Genomic DNA, 21,369 nt, shown 5'->3' with positions numbered 1-21,369 from the left:
TTAGATTCTTTTGTTAAGACCTACATAGCTTCCAGTGCTCTAAGACAAACGTACAATGTCCCTTTGTCCATCCTCATAGAAAATTCTGCCTGTAACTGTAATGTATTTTTTCAGGACAGATTTTTACCCACTATGCCTTTTTGTTATTATTCACCTGGGAACAGTCTGTTTGCTTAGCAGGCGGTTGAAAAACTGACCCTAAACCTGCTTGACAATACCTGAAACTGGTTCTACCTATAATGATTGATGTTAACTGTGTTTTGGATGATTTGTCAGTCAGTGAACGCATTAGCAAAAGCTTCAACTGCAAACTGCATCTATCTGTATAAGACAAAAAGCGCCTACCACGTATAGCCAGAAGCAGCATTATTTCTATGGTACGCACCTGGTAAAAACTGCAGCAATTAACCAGGCTAGAAGACATATGACGGATGCTCTGGCTTTGGTACAAATGTACCCGGCTTTCAGCGGCTTGCAAATGGCGTAGTACCTTTCGAAACTTATGGCTAATATGGTCAGGACTGAGGCATGGGCTACGGTCAGTTCTACAAAGGGGACTGCTTTACCTGGAACAAAATGGAATAAAAAGTTTTTATAGAAACGTTGTGCTATGGGGTTTGTATCTAAAAGCATCGGTGGGCCCTCTTTGATAACAAGCTAAGCTTTGACGTTAAAGAAGAAACAGACATTGCTCTGTACCTTGCTGATCATTTTAGGGATGTTCTCAAGAAGCAAAAAATAACGACGTCGTTTTTAATAAAAACAGTGGTAATAATAGCAGCAAACTAATGAATGGCATCTAGGTTAAGTCCATTTACTACTGAGTGCGAAAGTCTATAGTTAAAGCTATTATAATTGTTTATAATGTAGAACAAATCAATTAATTAATGGGAGCAACTTTGCTGATTTTTCGCGTGTCTCCCATTGTCAGTTATCAATTACATTGGCCAATTTGCATACATTTATATAATGGTACGCACAATGTCAAACCGATTAATCTAGGCCTTTCATCTCGGTTTTTTCTATGCTCATAATAAGCTTTGGAGCAACAATGTTCTGGGTAATGTTAGGGAACTTGAGCTTTTCTGTTAAAAATAGTGGTGCCTACCAATATGGTAAAAAAAGTTTGACAGAGCTTTTTTCCTAATAAAAAAGGCGTAAAAGCTTTGATGCCGAGGCAAACAAAAGGGCCAAGGATGCTTTTTGTTTGGAACAATAAAGCGTCGGAGAACTTCAACTCAGATCTATTGTTTTAAAAATTTTATTGATTACAAAAAAGTTAATTTTTGACCAATTCTACATTTTTTTTAAACGCGACTCATCAAACGTGTGATAAATAAGCTTGCAGTGATTTCGTAAATTTGGGAATAAATTCATTAAAAATTGAAACTAACATGTTTTGGAAAAAATCCTCGGACACGTAGAATTAGTTCCTAGGAAAAAAAATTATAAAATATTGCTCATATTGAGGACGTTATCGCTGTCTGAAATATGACTGCATCGGCCATTTTTTTAAGTAACAACCCCAGTTTTTTCACTTAAAATATTGAAGAACATATTTTTTGAAGTAGAAACCGTAAAAAATGAGGGCAGTTACATAAGACATCTTTTAAGAAAAATATCATTGATTTAATTCGCAAAATTTACAAAAAAAAAAAACAAATTATCAAATACAATATACATAAGAGTATTGCGGCTTAAGTATTTAATATTTTTATTTTTTTTGCTTTGTATAGAACTGAAATAGAGGTAGATTCTAAAATGATTTTCCTTTTATACGGAGGGTTGCGAATAAATGAAAAATGTCAATGTTGTGTTTTTCCAAGAGAAAAATAAATGTGAGTTTGATTAAGGTTTGCCTAATCCTTAAGGGTTTTGGAATAATTGAAATTTCGTACAGAATCGGAGGTTATCGTTTAAAAAAATGTCTAATGGCTTCATATCTTGAACAGGAGTGATGTTATCAATATGACTAATATAAAAAAAATGTTTTTTAAAAACTAAACCGACGTGTTCGAGGACTTTTCCAAAACATGTTAGTTTTTGCATTTCTTCCATACTTCACGAAAGCACTGTATAACTGAGGCTAAATTGAGGAGCCGATCGTTTTTCAAACGATTTTTAATGCCCCAATTGAAACGTCATCACTATGCTAACTCGAAGCTCAATTTAGCAGATTATGTGATGAAAAAAGAATTGATTAATGGACGATTTCGAATAAATAAGATGTAAATCAGGAGATGAGGAAAATTGAAAGAAGGTTGTAAAGTTTAAAAATAGCAATTTTCCGTTGAACTCCACGCTTTTTTTACGATAAGTGCCTGAGAACTGATCAAATCAATCGGAACGTCAAATAAACTTTTATATGTTAATATACTTTCTAGCTGTTCTGTGTATATATCACGTCTCGTTGAAAAATTCGGTGTATATTATTAAAATAATTACAACGTGTTTACTTTCAGGCTAAGTTGGAATATTATTTGGTGTGGGCTTTTTAGCATGTGCCAATCGCCCTTCAATAGGACTTACTCCGGACCTGAACTTAGAGCGGGAGTAACTTTTCCGAGAGGGGGGGTCATTAAACAAGTCATAGAGGGGGCTCTCTAAAGAATTTAATACTTTTCGAATCGTGTTTAATTTGTTTTTATTAAGATCGTCAATTTTTTTAAAACTTTAATTTCATCTAATCTTTACCAATTGGATTGCTCCAAGAGGGACCTTTCCAGCTGCCCAATATTTCTTTTAAACTAGTCTTGCTTCATCAAGAACTTTATAGGACCTTTGAGAGGTTTTTTTTTTTTAAACAATCTTTAATTTCTCTCAGAAGGAGCCTCATTGATTACTTTTTTAAAGAGACTACTTGGTCTTTCAGCGGTCCCACTCACTTTTAGATTGTGCCGAGAGGCTGGGGGGCTGGATAAACTCTAGTAATTAAGTTTCGTTAAATGTGTCGTTACCCAAACACAAGGTGTTAAAAATTCAGTATTTGCTCCGTGGCTGGTATGAATGAACCACCCGCAATACCTGTATGTGAACAATAAATCAGCGCCTTTCAGCACCGAGTTGGCCGATTCCTGGTTGCTTGGTGGACAGAAACAAAAATGTATTTACATTGTGCCAAGTATTTTTCGTTTCAGTAACACTATCGTGAAGATTTTTGTCAAAATTTTCTATATAACTGCACGCAAATTCCTTGCCCAGCCCATAAGATTCCTCGATTCTCCGGCTGTAGAATTGAATTTGTTCCTGGGAATCCTCCAACATGAAGCGAATTCGCAACGAACCCCGATTGTTGCCCAATGTAATGGAGGCCATTGCAAGTATGAAAGGGCCCACTGGGTCTACGCAAAAGCAGATTACTGGACATGTAAGTTTTAACTCAAGAAGTTCGGCAGACCCTCACATACCACAATTCAACAGATATCTCAATGGCTGGTAAACACAGATGATTCCAAGAATATGGCTATGAAAGTGCGTAAAGCCTTGAAGTATGCTCTGCAGTCGGGGTTGATCAAACAAATTCGTGGAAAATATTCTTTGGGTCTCGATAAGCGTGACAATGTGAAATCCAGGAGAATAACCGATCCCTATTCTGGTGAAACTAATTTATTTCTAATCGAATGCGTCTACTGAAAGTTTATTTCAGACTGCAATGCTTGTAGAGGACGCGGTAGACGAGGAAGACGCGGAAAAAGAAGTGGAGGAAGAAGAAGGAGTCGCAGTAGAAGGCGTAGAAGCAAACGAAGGTCCCGCCATCCTACTCGAAGACGTATGTCTACTCAAGATGATGTAATTCAGGATATTGAGTCCAACATGAACATGATGGATACTGCGGAGCCTGTGGATAAAAGCGGGAGGAGGAAAATTAAGAGGCGCAGAAACAAGAGGAGGAGCAGGCGCTCTAGTAAAACAAGGCGACACTCTAGTAAAACAAGGCGACGCTCTAGTAAAACAAGGCGACGCTCTAGTAAAACAAGGCGACGCTCTAGTAAAACAATGCGATGTTCTACTTTGGATGGAGTTAACAGCGACATATCTGATGTTGATCGCGAGGAATTGAAAGACGCAAAAATATTCTCAGAAGAAGAGAAACCTGGTAACAAACTCACCCACCAACCTATAACATCAATTTTATAAAATCTTTTTCTATAGAATATCAATTCGAAGAAGGTTGCATCAACAGCGATACAAGCCATCAATAGTCAGAAAGATGACTCTTCGAGGTACATGTCCAGGAAAAATACAACCAATTTAAGAACACTCTTTTTTCCAAAATTACATCAAATTATGTAACGTACCAATGCGAATATATCATTTTCCTCCATGATATTCTTGTGTAGAGTATAATTTTTATTTTCCAACGCTTTTTTCCAAATCGGCAGCGATGTAGAGCCTTTCAATCCACAAAGAAGACAAAGCACGAGAAGACTCATCGCACCATCTGAAAGTTGTATTAAGTGAATGTGTGCTTGTTGGTGGCGAAGGTGAATCAGGCTGAAGAGACGTTGAAAAACTTCCCTCATGCGAAGAGAGCATTCTTCTGACTTGAGGGCCGCTGTTGGTCGAGCCTGAGTCATAATAAGCGATTTCAACACCGTAACTAACCCTTCGAAAACTGGATTACCGATCTCTTACGTTTAAGTGATATTTGCTGAACTACATCTGGTGTGAGTGCTTCACGTGATTACGGAACTACTCGCTGCCCGGATTTCATAGTACCAGTCCGAGACCACAAATGGAATAGCAGACCACAATTTTGGCTCGTTGTCCCTAATAGGGGTACATATTCAAAGCTTTTTATGGACCATTGGTATAAGGCATATGACAATAGTAAGGAACTTGGTCTCTGGGAGTTGCAATGACTAGAATTTCTCGATGTGTATTTGCACAAGCTTAATTAAGGTTTTTCACTAATTAAGGTGCTCGTCGTTAAAAAGGACATAACCGAGGTCTACTCGGACAAATACTTAGTTCCACTCGTCGGCAAACGGGCCATTCATAACAAACCTGATGGTAAATTGACGAAAGAACGAGAAGGGGCAATATAGAAAAGTGGTTTCTGAAAGTGTCCTGTTGTGAAAAGACCCCGAAATTAGGAAAGGACTCTTATAAGAGCTAACAAGAACTTCGTCCTTCATTGGAACGAACGATTTTGATAAATCAAAATTATTGCCTGGGCCCTTTACACCGGTTTCGACACCCCAGTGTCCTTGATGATAAACGACGTTTAAATTTCTTAGGAAAAAGTTATTTTCTAATAACGAAAAATTGCGACGAGCTATTTATCAGACTTAATATTTGAATTTTCGCCATGTCACCAGTTTTACTATTAAATTGCTTGGGACCATATACGCAGCTAATACCAACCGATACGTAAATGGTAAAGAAAGTTTTTTTACGATGGTCGATAGCATTCCATCGGTTACTTAGCAAAATTAGTGGAATACCGCCTTAAGAGAATCCTTCCAATTGGCGACTTAATTTTAGACAGGACGAAACGCTTAGTCAATTACGCAAGCTTCATTTGACTTAACTGAGCTTATCAAAGTCGAAGATTGGTAGGCTATTTAATAAACCATTAAAGTGACCGCTTTCCGTGGTTTCAAAAGGATGGAAGTGTTTATTTATAGTTATTAACACCGAGGCAAATTAAAAGGCACCTATTAAATCAAAGTCTCCTTTAACGCTTGTCGCGGAAGAGCTGCGAGCAAACAATCTAAATTATTGGCACACGACCAACATAATCAACCTCCGGCACTGTACGAATATTTTCTGACATTTTGCTATTAGCGTTATAAAAAACGAGAGTAAAGGTGATTAAATTTCCTCGAATATCGGATAAATTTATAATTTAGATGTATGTGTCAGATGGCTTGTTTTAGCGTTTCGTGTTAATAAACCGACAGGAAGATTTCTAACGATCGCACAGAGAATGTTTTCGCTCTAAATATTGAGTGCTGTCTAGAGTATTTTGAGGTCCGCGTAATTGGGGACGTTAGGGCCTTGAGCAATCGAGCTCCTCATGCGAGTTGGGCAAACAAACCCGTGGCTAGTCGAAGAAACCCGACACTATCGCTCACGTGTAGAACAACAAATTAAAAATGAAAAATAAGGATGTTTCCAAAAAAATATTTTTTAAAATTGATAAAAGATAATTCTTGTTTGTCCAAATGTTGTAAGGGTACAAATACAGTGGCGGGTAAAAGTTTGGGAACTTACTTAATTTTGAATTATTTCAGTATTCCGAATGGAAAAACAATTTTCTTCAATATTGCGATAAACGTAGAGCTATGTTCTTAAATATCAATAACAAAAAAGGTGCTTATGATTCCAAGGAATGTTATTATTGTTTATTTTCATTTTGACGGTGGGCGAAAGTTTGGAAACTGATCTCAGACACGGATTATATTTCCTTTATACCGGGTAAACGTCGCAAATTATTTCTTTCTCAGTAAAGGAACATGCCCAAATCTAAATGATTTTCGAGTGAATTGAAGACTAAAATGGTGGAATTACATTTAAGCGATCGATGTGTAATCGACATTTCAAGAAACTTGCGAGTGCCAAAAAGAACCGTTTCCGAGATTTTGAAGAAGTGTCGCGAAGACCACACTACTAATAATAGGAATACATGTGGGAGACCTGAAAGGTTCTCAGCAAAAGCTGAAAGGATCATCAAAAAGTTATCAAATGGCAATCCGGAATTGACGGCTGTCGATATTACGAAAGAATTGTCCATAAACTATGACATTAAAGTGTCAATACGAACTGCAAAGAGGACATTAAGCAAGCTATGTAGGACTTTACGGACAGAGGTCTATTAAGAAACCTCTAATTTCTAAAAAGAATCGCAAAGTCCATTTGCAGTTAGCAAAAGATCATCTGAACTGGACAGCGACAAAATGGAGTACCGTTTTATTCAGCTATGAAAGTAAATTTCAGCGATTTAGAAGTGCTGGAATACAGTACCGTAGCAAGTAGATTTCAACAAAAATATCAAATTCCCATCGCGTGGCATGGTGGCGGTACTATCATGGTTTGAAGTTGCTTTTCTTCCTCTGGAGCGGGTCTCTTAGCGGTTATTGATACTATAATATTATGAATCGTTTCAAACATATACTGGAGAATCATGTGCTTCTCTTTGCAGAGTGGAACATGCCCCTCTAATGGATCTTCCAACATGATAACGTTCCAAAGCACGCTTCGTGTTTAATAAAAAACTGGATAGAAGAAAATAATGTTCCTGTTTTGAAGTTTAAGCTCTCTGAATCACCTGAGAGGGAATCACCCAAAGAAAATCGTTGGCATAAACTAAGGAAGAGTATCTGTCGAAATCTTGTGGAAAAAGTGCATAAACGGTGTTTTGCTGTGATTGAAGTTAAGGGATATGCCACAAAATATTGAGTTTTTCATTAAATGTTTATTTTTAGTTATTTTATTTGTGAAAATTAGCTTCCAAACTTTCGCCATTCGAGGATAACGTTATTCCCTGTAATTATTTTTAGGCAAAAACTTTTGTTTTTTTTTTGCATAAATACTCAACCCTTACTTGAAAAGTTATATTAATAAAATATTTTTTAAAAATGGTGTCGTTTCGAATAAATATTTGAGTTCAGAAGAAGTATCCAAACTTTTGGTCCCTACTGTATATTTTCAATATATTGTATGTTGTTTGCTCCCCTTTTTCGGACTGTTATGTTTTTCGTAGGGTTCATACGTATAGCAACCAATTTGTTTACTACTCGCAGTATTGACTGAAAATATTTCGATATGCCAAGAGGCTCATCTTACACATCAGATAAAAGAAGAAATATTAGGAACATTTTAAAGTAGTGAAAAGCAGTGCAAAATAGCAAAAATATAAATTTAAATAAATCAATAATATCAGGGGAATTTCTAACTTTAAAAATGGAGCAACTTTAGATGAACTTCCGAAGTGTGGCCAAAAATCAAAAACCTGATCAAGTGATGGACAGAAAAATTAAAATGTTCTTTGTGCAGGATTAGTTCAAGAGTGCAAGTTGCATACAACAAGAGCTATGTGTTTCAGTATGAGTATCATAAAATGAAGGTTAAGAAGTGCTGTTTTATATAGAAGAAAATCGGCCAAGAAGCCTTTCATATCGAACAAAAATAGAAAGGCTAGATTGCACTTTGCGTAAGAGCATGTGAACTGGTCGTATGAAAAATGAAAGATTGTTCCTTTCTCAAATAAACATCGATTTGAACTGTTCAAATCAGACGGAATTTGTTGGACGAGAAGACCAATTACTGATTGGTAGTTAATCCGAAATATACTAAATCAACAGTTAAACATGGACGTGGCGGTATTATAGTTTGAGGGCGCTTCGGAGAATTTGGCATGGGTTCATTAGTACAAATTGACGGGATTAGGGATCGATAGGTTTATGAAAATGTTCTAGACAATCACATGCTACCCTGAGCAGAAGAAAGTACGAGCCTCTGGTGGACGTTCCAATACAACAACGACCAGAAATATAACTTCAAATTAATTAGAGTGGTTAACTGTGCATAAGGTTGATGTGATGATCTAGTCGACTCAAAGGCCTCATCTGAACTCCATAGAGAACATTAGAGATGAAGTCGACAGAAGAATTCATGAGAAAAGAATAACAAACATAGAGCATTTTCTCAGAGAAGTTCAAAACATTAAAGTCAGTCGCGTATATTCTTTTGTTAATAAATTTTGTTAAAGTGTCCTCCCTGGCATAAATGGGTTTAATAATTTTAACCTAATTATGGCCAAATTAGCCATTCATTGCTATAAACCACGCTACCAAATAAAAAAAATGGTCAAAAAATATTAAAATGATTTTTCAAAAACTGTTAGTTAAAAAAAAATGTACATCCTGTATTTTGGAAATATTACATTTCTGGATCTATGCTTATAGGAAGTTTTTTTTCCTAAACTGACCTGAGAAATCGCCCCTGTAAATATTGCAGCGTCTTTTTTAAACACAGTGTATATATATTATATAGAGTGTATAAACATCATTTTTTGTTACATTTTGGAAGGATTAACCCGAGGTGGAACTAATTTTTATAATAATAATGTTTCGATTAAATGCAAATCTAATTCTATGAATTTTATCATTTCTGGTCAAATGCCTCTTGAATATTTTCACAAGCTTGTTTTACAAGGAGCCTGGTCTTAATTTCAATTTTTCTCTCAAATGAAGAATTATCAAAATTTTGTAAGAACCAACAAATTGTGAAAAATGAATAGTGTTTTAAATAAATATTAATAGGAAGCTATTGACGTATAACCAGACAAGTTCACGGGGGGGGGGGGGGGGGGGGGGTCAAAATGTACCTCAATCTCTTAGTTTTGTTAATTGTCAATTAATATTAGATTTCCTCTTTTTTATAATATGAAGTTTTTTAAGCTAAATATTTTCTTTGAGAAATACTTGACTTATTAAATTTAAAAAAAATTATTACAATTTTGATACCCTGTGTAGCGAGCACGGGTGTCCAAATGAAAAATGGGACAATAAAAGTCACATAATTTTTCCTCAGAAAATCTGTGGTTGATGGGTTGGCCTACTTTTTTGTAACACCTTGTATATAATAGGAAAGGTTTTAGTTGCTCTATATTTGATCAATATGTCTTAGAATATTTTTTTTATTTACTGTTTAATACATTTAGCAAATAAACCGTAAAATTAATACGTTTATTTTTAATTTTAATTAATAATTAATGCAATAGATTATGTCAAATTTATGTTTTTATATTAAAAAAAAAACGAATTTAAAAAGTTGCCCTACATACGAGCGATAGTATAGTATATTGAACATTTATTATTGCACAGGGAACATGTGTAACACCAGCCATAATAACTTTATGTGTCGATGTTTATTAATAAAGTTAGAGTGACATAAAGAGTATTTTCTTCGCTCTCGCCCTCTGAAAGTTGCTGTATATGCCACAATTGTCCAGACGTGACGATTCACTGGACATCGATAAGGAAACGGGAGTCGGACAGCGCGAAAAACACTCAGACACAGAATACTTTTTGTTACTGTGATTGAGCTCTGTAGAGGATGCAGATTATGGGACATGCGACTGTAGCGATATGTAAGTTTTTTAAATTTTTGCAGCTAAGTGAGGAGTCTAGAGAGCACAAAGCCATTCAAGGGTTGGAATCGAGATTTCGAAATTTGTGCGCTCTCAAAAATATCCAAATAAATGATTGTGACTCTGGTACGTCTCTACTCTTTGATTGGCTCCCCACATGTTCTCATAACTCGTAAGTTGCTACGGTCAGTCCATGCCTGCTGTAGATAAATGACCGGTCTTTGACAGTCTACGATGAAGACACAAAATTAATACCAACAGTGGTGGAATTTTTATAAGGTCTGTACTGGATTTGACTTTGTCACACTTATCTTACTGCAAAACCAACATCATGGCTTTTTTACGTATCACTGTTAGAAGTCTATTAATTGGCCATTCGGTTGGACCAAAATGGTATACAATCACATTGGGGGCATGGTGGGTGGCATGGAGCTCAAAGCTTTTTTCCTGCTGATGGGCATCCTTATTGGTCCTGACCTAAGCACAATTAACCAATAGACCTTATGGTGTTGCTTTAGACGTAAACTTTAGACATCCTTCGCGAAGCAATTTTTTTCTCTTTAGCGAACGTTCTAAGGGCAAATATTTGATAACAGATAACACAAAACTAATAAGGGAAAATGATGATGAAACGTCGACTGATAAGAGAGTTAATCACTAAACTTGTCTAATTTCCCTCATCCGGCTGATTAACTTTTCGGATCTGTCGTTTCCCCCATATTTAATGGCTCGCACTTACAATCAAATCTTTGCTTAGTGTGATTTATATCTGAAGCTGTTGCAGTTTTCACTTCACAATCAGACGCCATTGCGAGCAGGGCAATTACTGATTGTTTGAGGAAGATAAAGCGAATTGCTTAATGCCTTATATGCGGTTAACATTCTTGATAATGAACCGTCTCTTGTTCTCAAGAAAGGCAATTTATTCCAATAAGAACCACTACAGGTTTGTAACACTCGTAAATAATATAGTGCAGTTGTAAAATGTACGCCCGAGAGCAAATATTCGACCTTACAGAATTTTGGACCCGCGAATAACCGGTCAATACTGGACAGTTGTATTACTGTTTTGGTCCCAGAAAGTCCGATTTTTCTCGCACAGCACCTTGAGGATTATTGAGCATTTCGCATCTAAAAATTACAAATTTCTCCTATACACGTTCATATAGCTAACTCTATCAGTTTTCAAGATAGCTGTAGTTTGCATAACGTTATGGTAATTTTATTTCATCATTTTCCCTAGTTTGCCAGACCAAAAACTCCAGTTCTTCAAATGAAACATGGTGCATTAATTCAAATTACCCGAGGTATTTCTCATTAAGATTAATTTATGTGTGTAAATCCGCTTATACCTCTCTCTTATGGCGCATTCGGTCACCCGAATCAGTGCGCTCCCAGCATGGTAATACGACCATTGACTTTTTTCTTACTGTCATTGCGTGTATAATTTAATCCCTACAAGAATTTATCGATTTAGCTCGTTTTTGACTTATTAAACTTAGAGGCGTCTAAGAAATTTCGATGAAGAAGCATAAGAACGAATTTCAAGATAAATATTTCAACTCTGCTTTATCAAATGAGACGTGGGATCGATGGCAAATACTAAGTACTTTGAGGAATATTTAAGCAAATATTTACCCTAAGAAGTTTTGGTGCTTGCAGAAATTTTGATGGCGAACAAATTTAAACGGGCAGCTAAATCCCTTATAGAAATCCTTGAAATAGAGACGTAAAATGGCAATTTTAGATTGCTTTTAAAGGTTTTAATGTTTAATAAACTAGAGTAATTATCAATTATCGGTCGACTGATATGGTCTGCTAATAGGAGCTATGGGAAAACGTCCAGGTGGGAAATTTGTTCACACGCGATGATCGCATATATGCTCGAAACCATTAAAATCAATTAATTAAAGAAAGGAAAATACAGTTCCTGCCAAAATAATAATTTGAGGGGATGTTCAGTGACGCATTCTGACTACAAACGATATAACTTGCCACAAAACCTTCAACACAGATGTCCCAAAGTGGTTTATAAGATATTAGAAAATCCCCCGTTTATTAACAACTTCCCTGTTGGTTATCAGCACGAACTTATTGAACGTTTGGGGCGATTATTGGCGCACAGTCCTCATTAACTTTTTTCTCATAAATTATTGAAGCAAGAACTTTTAAGAAAAGGGTGAGTTTCAGAGCAGTCAGCCACAAAAAAATTATAAAATATGTGTCGAAACTTGTAGATGGGTTCATACATAAGGGCTGAAAGGGAATTTTTTCACATTTTAAGTTCACTGGCATCTCCTATCACTCATCTGCTCTAAGTTCCAGCAGACTGCAGGATGAAGCAATGCGCCTGTCAGCCTTTTAACCGTCCAGTTACTAGGAAAGACTGCGTAATTTAGTATCGAGAGGGAAACGGGACATAATGAGAGATTCCATTTATTAAACAAATGCAACAATTTAATAAAAACAAATAATACCAAATGAAGACAGATTGATTTATCGAAGGCGGACGCCGCAAAACATACCTGGTAGTATGCAAATGCCCAATCCTCGACTTGTTTATATCCGTATTAAATCGGGCATCCATAACTAAAGTCAGAAACCTCGAATGACATATAAATTGTGGAGGCTCCCATTAATATGATACATGACCGGGCTTATGCAAATAGGCCCAGTAAGAAATAATTTACATTTGTTATGCCGTGTGACACTACAATCTGATTTATGGAAAGCACGCTATAAATAATTCAATTGGCTCGATGCTTTTTTGGATTAAAAAGCTGGACACAATGGTCCATTAGTTGATTATTGTGGATAGATGATTGGACAGAGGAGATGGCCGGCAGGTTTTTTTTTGCGAAAACGGTGTTCCTCAATGAATGGAGCAATCAGAGTGACCTTTTCGTATTTGGAATAGCTACCTACCTACTTGAAATCTCGTAATGGCGGCGCATTTTTAAAATATCTCCCAATTTAAATGCCGCCTACTGAACTCTCTTCATTTCGGCGAGAATTGGCATAAAATGCAGATCGGTTCCTACGTCTAAATTAAATAAACATGCAAGACTTATGGCCGTAGCCTCGTTTTTTGGCAGTTTTAATCTTCCGACATAAATTACCAAAGATATAGAAATGTATACAGGGTGATTGCGCAGCCCGTCAGTTAGAAAACCTTGCAGGATCATAGTGGATCATATTCTGTTTTTTGGAAATAGTTTCACAAGCGAAAAGTTGCCCGTTGTATTTGAGCCGCCCTGTAAAAAACAATGTTTTTGGAATTTTAGAAAATCGAGCCAAATCGAGATTTTAGATATTGCATTGTAAGAATTACAGTGAACTGGTTCACCGGTTTTCTCGCAGGACTTGCGATTTTTACCCATTGAAGTACACTCCCCATGAGCGGCACCCATGCTTAATCAGTTTTTCATAATTTTTGCAACTATGATACCCATCAACTATTTTGCGATAAAGTGGCTGTCGTAGTCGCAGAGATTATACGTTAGTTATGGAGCAAATCCGATGTCTGCTCTCACCATTTAATTTTTAAAAATATTTTTATCTTTATCACATTTCACGAAAAATTCTTTAAAAAACATGGGAGAAGTTAAATGTCTGTTGCAAGTTAACGTTTACGGACATTGGGGAAGAATCTTCTGAAACAAACCCAATCGTCGACATCACCACTGAAGAGGCGACTTAGAGAGATCGCTGCTATGACGCATATTTTTGCATTAACGAAGAAATGCTTAAACATTGGGTGTGACGCAGGGCATGTGTGCTGCAAAGGCTGCAGAGCAGCATGGGTGGACAAAAAACTCAGATTCTAGTAGTTTGGCATTGCACATATCTAGTGACTAGAAATTTTACATCCAACATGGAGGTATCTGAGATATTTTAGAGCCTTCGTCACTTTTGTGCTGGCACGAAATTTCGAATTTTCATTTTGCCAACTAGTTCGCAAAAAGTTGCCTTCTTTGACCGTTACCGAGACTATTTTATCACTCTGCATGAACTTGTCAACTAAATCCTCAATGAGACGAAACAAAAAAAACTTATCCATTGAAAAATACTTTCGAGGATTTCCCAAGAAGGATCAACAGAAGATTATGTCCCGTTCTTCCCACTGTTTATCTTCTTTTAGTCACGATTCATGAACAAAACAGAAGACAATTACATCGCTACCGGAGAGATTTAAAACAAACATCTGTATGTCCATATTAAGGCCGGTGCACACTTCGAGACACGGCGCATAGAATTTCTTTTTTGACTCGATCGGAATCTCAATGAGAAATTTTAGTCTTGGAGAGACCGAAAAGGTTTAATACAAAAGGTAGGCCGTTAAAATATTTGCGGTTTTTGGACAATGCAGATCCATTGTTTAAGAAACAAATTGATGATGCCTTTATAAAGAAATTCAATTTTATGGGTGTTATTCGGTACCATTGTATCATTGCTGGACTCGTTTCGGATCGCAGTACGTGTCAGAGCAGAGGTGTGATTAACTGTAAAAACATCGCATCAAAATTTGCAGAGAAGTGTTGACGCAGGAAATAGCGAAATAATACTCGACCGTTTGAATCAATGGTGGATTCATATTTTATACCCCCTTGCGCAGCTCCTGGGCTATTTAAACGGTTCCGCCCCCTCTTGGATTATCCACTAATTTTTTTTTAAGGAAAAATGAAGCCACCTTCTCCTTTTATTTTGCCCCTTCGTCCACGACAATTCCACGTTAATTACGTACCAATCGTAAAAGTATTTGAATTCTAGTTAACGACACGTTAAACACTTTTTTCCAAGATTAAGTCGGTTAATTTCGAGCTTTAAAACTGTGAAGAGCATGTAATGATGATATTCGACCGTTTTGGAATTTCCCCCTACCATCAAGATATATTGTATTTTCTATTCTACTCGGAAAGAATGCACACGGACATAATAATTTATGAGCTTCCTATTTGTTTGAATTCCAGACCGTTATTGTGTTTTGAGGACGAAATATAATAAATCGCATCATTTGGAAGCAGATCTATATTATACTTCTCCCCAAATCATATGCTTCTTAATAAGAAGGCATCGAAAAGGAATGAAAAATAATAATGGGAGGATATGGCGCAATTAGCCGTCACCTTATACAGTTTTGCGGTTTTACGTCAAGCGTCCCACGATGCCTATAAAAATTGTCCAAAATGTTCGATGACTTATTATTGATACTTGAGCCTAATCAATAATCTCGTCTCAAGACCATAAATCGGCCATAAACCGCCAGTTTATCACCCGAAGCCTGCGGGAGTTAGAAAGTTACATAAAACCATCAAGGTCATCTCAAGCCATTATTCTGTAACCTTAACACGAGCCTGTTACAGGAGCTTTTAATCGAGGCATAGGGAGGAAATTCTTAAGACAAGGTCGGCATTGGTATTTATTGGGGTAGTCGTCATTGGGATTGAAATTCGTGGGCCAACACAAACCCTTGATCATCGGCCATGCTGATCACAAGTCGTTCACACACGAATCCTTAACTGGCTGAGACTCGGATCATTTGCTATCAATCTTTCTGTGCGTTTGAAGTAAAAGTTGTCTGCCCGTCCGGAGATAAATTTTAGATTTTGTTCCGAAGGCTTTCGGATACATTGATGGCCTCAACAGGAATGCGCATGGAGGAGAAAAAGTCTCTAATAAATTCGTTAAAAACTGTAGGGAACATTTTTTATAAAAATACTGGGGCACGTCGAGTAATGTCTTTAGTTCATTTTTGCCGTAATAGACATGTTACCCATATGGCAGATAAATGCACTTTTTTCCTTTCTTATAGAGCCCATGTATATTATGACGAATTTGAGTTCTTTGAGAAATTCTGAACATATTTCATGTAACATGCCCACATCTAAATTTAATAATAACCCCATAAAAAAAAGTCAATATGGGTAAGGCCAGGCGACCTAGCAGGCCATTCTAATTGCCCGCTTCAGCCAATCCATCGATTGTGTTACTATTATTATTATACGGGTACGTTACATGAAATATGTTCAGAATTTTTCAAAGAATACAAACACGTCATAAAATACAGGGGTTTGATAAGAAAAAAATGGTAACGAACTTTTATTTTCCACGAGGATAACGCTATACATGTACATGTCTCCTACGTTAAAGAAAAAACACAACTATAACAATTTTTGACCTGTTGCAGCATTTTCATGAAATTTTTTTTTTCAAACTTAAATGAGTTTATGCGGGACCTTTGGTTCACGGTGTATATGGACAAGTGACAATTTATGACCAAATCGACTATATTGACTGAGACATGGGATATCATGCTCGAAATACTCTTCTTTATGGAGAACCGTATGATTGACGGTTTTCAAAAAAATGCAGTTTGCAGATCACCTCCTCCAAATACAGAGCTCGTGGAAGTAACATGGATAGTGAGTTAATGTATCTCAGAAAACTGAATCACTGATAAGTTAAAATCAAGCAATCATTTGACTTTAAGATGACTTCCTTGATTTTTTCATATAGTAGTCAATACTAAATTTCATACCGGGTGACCAAAAAACTTCTTGCTGCTCATCGAAAGTTTAGACAGAGCTCGATTTGTAGCCTCCAAAAACCACTAAAGGCGAGATTCTACTCAATCACTATAATTGCAAAAAAAGTAAAGTGAAAAAATCTAGAGAGTGCTAACTTGACTTCCTATATTTCGATAACCATCAATTTTCAAATTAAGTGCAGCTAGGTTAAATCATATCGTATATCGCGTCTCTATGCGTCTGTGCAGTCTAGTATTTCAGGGACACCCTGTGTATGTTACAATTTACTAATTTTTATGTTTTTGAGACAATTTCGAATCATCCAGAGGGCACATTCAGGAAAGCCTCTAGATTTCTACTGGCTACACATCAAAGCCGCATGTCCGATCCGATAGCCCATACGCTTCTGAATAAATGACTGGTTAAGGTTTGTTGAGAAAGCTTCCGAGAACAGTGCAAAAGTGGTGAACAACTTAACACACAAGGCACTGGAATTTTACATGGCCCAATTTGCTATGCAAATTGCTGCATGTTCCGCTTGCTTTGCATGAAAATAAATAGTGAATGAACTTTACTTATGAAGTACGACAACCGTTGACTCAAACCCTAAAACGATGATGACTGATTAAACTGGAACAAATCTATTACCAAAATAAACAAAATTGAGCTAATAGAGTAATCGGCATCAGTCATTCATTGATAGATTATGCTTGACATGCTAACTACCTTCTGTGTTTATTTGGCTCATTAGTTTTGTTTTGTGACCGCACTTATCGCATCTAACATCATTGCATATGAAACTAATGTAAGATGAAGAACTTGTGCCCATTTCAAGAATTAATTAATTAAAATTCATACAGATAAGCTTTTCTGTGAGTAGGTAGGAAAACCGATTATGAAAATTCCGAGCAGGTAATTAGCAATTACTACGCCTCTTTATAAACTGGCTTGTTAGGATTATGAGTAATAACATCATTATCTGTATCATAACAGCGCTGCTAGTTTAAATGCAAAAAACTTGTTCGGAACCTTTATGCAAATAAAGTCGAGTACTGGTGACGAAATTTCTATTATCACGCTGTAAGATTAAATACGCCGACGTACATTTGCATTGTGTTAATTACTCGTAATGTTTTGATTATTATGAAAGTGGGACACCCTAAAATAATTTCGAATTCTTACGTGGGGCTGTGATACCGTTCCGAGTGAAATTGTCCCCTAATCGAGGTAATTAATGGAGTTTAGTGAGAATAGCAGTAGCCTTTTTCTTAATTTGAAGATCTAGGCTCAGTGAAATTCCAGCCAAATGATGCCATACAGTTCATTGTACTGTTAGGTGCTACATAAATAGGTGGTTTCAAGCAAACTTTGCACGTCAAATCGCGAGCCATTGATAGGATGAGAAGAATCGCTGGCAACTTCCCTTGGAACAAAGCAATAAGGGCAACGATTCAATTTAATCAGGGAAATTCAAGGAAAATTAGGAACCCTTAGTACCTAAACATGCATCAAGAACCACTAACACATTTTCCATACTACCTGCCTACAACTGTGTTCGAAAGGGGAGCAAAAAGGCTGGCTTAAGGTCATCATTTTCAACAAAAAAAGTGTTAGAATTATAATAGGAAGAGACCTCATCGGTACCCGACCAATTGGCGACTCCATTATTTGGGCCGTTTTTTGACTTATATGAGGAACAAACATCACAAACATGTCTCCGGAAACCATCAAACAATTCTGTTGGACAGTTACTACCCTTACGAACTCATCGACTCCTTCATAATCTCTCATGTAGCGATATAAAAGATCTTGGTAATCGGGATATGATAGAGATACTCAGTGTGTCTATAAGACTCCTAGAATAACCTGTGAAAGAAGTCTCAGCTCAAGGTAGATCGACAACTCTCAATGAACTAAGATGACACATACTTTTATGGACGCTGTACTTATTCACATGCCATCTTCCAAAGGTCAGTTTTACTGGATTCTAGCGCAAAAGATTTTTCTAGAACTTTTTGAAAGGAATAACTTCAGACGGCTGCTGCAATTTTCACATTAGTTGTTAAGAGACTTTACCACTTCTTTGCTTGCTCACCGTTCAAACCGTTAACTGATTTTGACAAATCGCGAGTAAGATTCAACTTTGTAACATTGTAATGCTTGATTTTTAGATTTACGGGAACGGTCCCAGAAGTACTCGATCTAACACTTAAAGAGAACAAATTGGAAATATTACATTATTGCTCAACATGGTGTCCTTTGAGATGGACACACTTTTCGTAGCGATGCTCTATACTTTGTTTACAGTAAGAAGCTTCGAATATATCAAAATGGCCATCGACGTCTGACTTCGCTTCTCCATTGTTGGCAAATTTCTTACCACCGAGTGCTTTTTTCAAGTTTGAAAAATGAAAATAATCGAAAGGGGCTAAATCTGGCGAATAGGGTGGGTGAGGAAAAAATTCGAAACAAAATCGATTGATTTTGGCCATCGCGATGATGGAAGTGTGAAATGGTGCGTTTCTTTGATGTAACAATACTTTCTTTTTCGCCAAATGCGGTCACTTTCCCCAATTTATTCCCTCGAACGCTGGAATAAGTTTGTATAATATCCTCTGTTTATTGTTTTTCCTTTGGGGAAATAGTCAATAAAAATGAAGCTGACGCTATCACCTCTCCTGCAGATCCTCTTTGCAGCCAATTCTCCCCTTAGAGTCAATTGTTTTGACTGCTCTTTCGTCTCAGATGTGACACGTCGACTCATATTTCATCCATGGTTATGAATCGGTGCAGAAACTCAGCTATATTGCTGTGAAACTTTGCTAAACACTCCCTTAAAATATCCTCACGCCGTCGTTTCTGTTCATCTTGCGCACAGCTTTTTCGTATCTAATTGCATCAAATGCAGTAACACGTTTCGGTCTCATCATTTCTAAAATCTGAGCGTGTTGCTGTAGTAAACTGGCTAAGGACTTCAGAAGATCTGAGTGCCCTTGCCTTCCCAATGGTTCTGTTAGTCGATTCTCTGTCACTTTCTCAAAACACAAACTGTGAGGTAGAAAAATTCATTTTGTTGTTCGCTCTTTCACCCTTTTCCTCTCCCGCGTTTTCCCTTAACTGTCTTCCTTGATTTCTAGAGCTGTACCAAAAATTTCAAATCCCGAGTCTAATTTTATGATTAGCGATCATGAGCTCTTCAAATTTAAAACAATAATCGGGGCTTGAAAGTGCGGTAGTTGAGAGGAATACGCGCAATAGTGGTAAAAATGGCGTTGTGGACCAAGAACTGATGGTACTTTCTTCAGCTCTCTAAAAGTCGAACCGACTGTGCTCTACTTCCGGAAAAAAGCAATTAAAATCATAAAACTTAAGTAAATTCAACAACTGAAAAGCGTTGTTGGACCCAATGTGGGCTCCTACAAATTGTTAACATTCCAACTTAATAGAAATCCACAATGGCTTAAGTAAGAATATAAAACAAACTTTTAATATTTCTTCTCTATTTTATTCCATTTAAACCTCAGGAATTTTACAAATAGTCCCATAAGGCAGAGAAGAACTGGGAAATAAATTCCGAACCTAAGTTATAGTTCAATTTGGAGCAGTTTTCTTGGTAATTTTATTACGAACAAATTTAACTTGACGTTTTACACCCCCTTGCTCGGTCATGTAAATTACGGCCTTAATAAAATGGTGGCGATATACGAGGATATCAACCACACATGTCGCAAAATGCACACACACCACCCTCATGTGTGAACGAACTATTTATGTCTTATAGAGGAGAGTCGATATCTCCCTGATGAAAACAATTTGGTTCGATTAAATAACCAGAATCTTAGGTGTCTGTCCATTTTGCCTTAAATAATGGGCCTGTGGAGGACCCCTCCGTGCCGCCATAACAATAAAACACGGTTATATGCAGTATTTACAACATTGTCAGGCCTGAAATAGGGCAGCAGATAATCTTGTTATAGAGCATTAATAAACATTATATTTAACGATAATAGGTAAAAGGGTGCATATATTACTTTTGCTGAAAAAACACGACTTTTCGATAAGCCTTGTGTAAATATGTCGAGTAATTATTTCTAGCGATTGGGGTTTCGATGGATTTTAATACCACGTTAAGGGAGCAAAGCATTATGGTTACCACTCCAATCATTCTTGATTTGTGCCTTCGTACATAACAACATACAGGGTGGCTGATTCAAAACGGTCAACCTGAAATATCGTGAATGGAATTTTTTCCTTCGGAAAATCCCGAGGCACGTTAATTTTTCTTTTAGGGAAGATATTTTCAGATTACAAATTCGTAGGTGCAGAGTCATCCCCCTAAACGGAGTGTTAACCCCTTCGAGAATCTTAAATGGCACAGGGGGTCGAGTGACACATCAAATCAAATGTATTTCAATTTAAATTTTAAATAAGCTGAAATTTTTTTGCTCCGCTTTTATTATTAAAAAAAAAAAACGTTTTAAAACATCGGTGAAACAAATTGAAAAAAAAAAATTAAATAATGTTTTATTTAATTAAATGTTCAAATTACGACCCATTTCCTTGCATACAATAATAGTCTTTGTTCAACCTCTTCCCAAACGTTTTATAGTCTCTCGGGAGTTATTTCTCCACATGCCATAACTATTCGGTGGCGATGATCTTCGCGAGAGGTGGATTTCGTTTCATAAACTACAGTTTTTAAATGACCCCATAAAAAGAAATCCAATGGTGTTAAATCAGGCG

At 36.7% G+C, this 21,369-nt stretch overlaps 2 protein-coding genes across 3 annotated transcripts in view; one reads left to right on the top strand and one right to left on the bottom strand.

Moving 5' to 3' along the window:
* The window catches only part of ETHR (ecdysis triggering hormone receptor), a 51,160-nt gene that overhangs the window by 20,275 nt on the left and 9,516 nt on the right, over window positions 1-21,369 (bottom strand). For both annotated transcript variants that reach the window (XM_066281473.1, XM_066281474.1), the window contains exon 4: window positions 386-566. In XM_066281473.1, coding sequence (XP_066137570.1) covers window positions 386-566 — 181 coding nt within the window. The remainder of the gene's footprint in view (window positions 1-385; window positions 567-21,369) is intronic.
* Window positions 3,094-4,327, top strand: LOC136338776 (serine/arginine-rich splicing factor 7-like). Its single transcript, XM_066281480.1, has 4 exons — window positions 3,094-3,367; window positions 3,421-3,595; window positions 3,647-4,096; window positions 4,153-4,327. Exons 1-4 carry the CDS (start codon window positions 3,263-3,265, stop codon window positions 4,200-4,202), a joined length of 780 nt encoding a protein of 259 aa, XP_066137577.1. The 5' UTR covers window positions 3,094-3,262; the 3' UTR covers window positions 4,203-4,327.

This window comes from Euwallacea fornicatus, chromosome 4, assembly GCF_040115645.1.
Source record: "Euwallacea fornicatus isolate EFF26 chromosome 4, ASM4011564v1, whole genome shotgun sequence".
Taxonomy (NCBI): Eukaryota; Metazoa; Arthropoda; class Insecta; order Coleoptera; family Curculionidae; genus Euwallacea; species Euwallacea fornicatus.
This window is presented reverse-complemented; position numbering and strand designations above follow the sequence as displayed.

Bases quoted from the DNA above. Each gene is read 5' to 3' on its own strand.
- LOC136338776 (XM_066281480.1), top strand. From the start codon at position 3,263: ATGAAGCGAATTCGCAACGAACCCCGATTGTTGCCCAATGTAATGGAG. The intron at 3,596-3,646 runs GTGAAACTAATT...AGTTTATTTCAG, and splicing joins AATAACCGATCCCTATTCTG to ACTGCAATGCTTGTAGAGGA. The intron at 4,097-4,152 runs GTAACAAACTCA...CTTTTTCTATAG, and splicing joins CTCAGAAGAAGAGAAACCTG to AATATCAATTCGAAGAAGGT.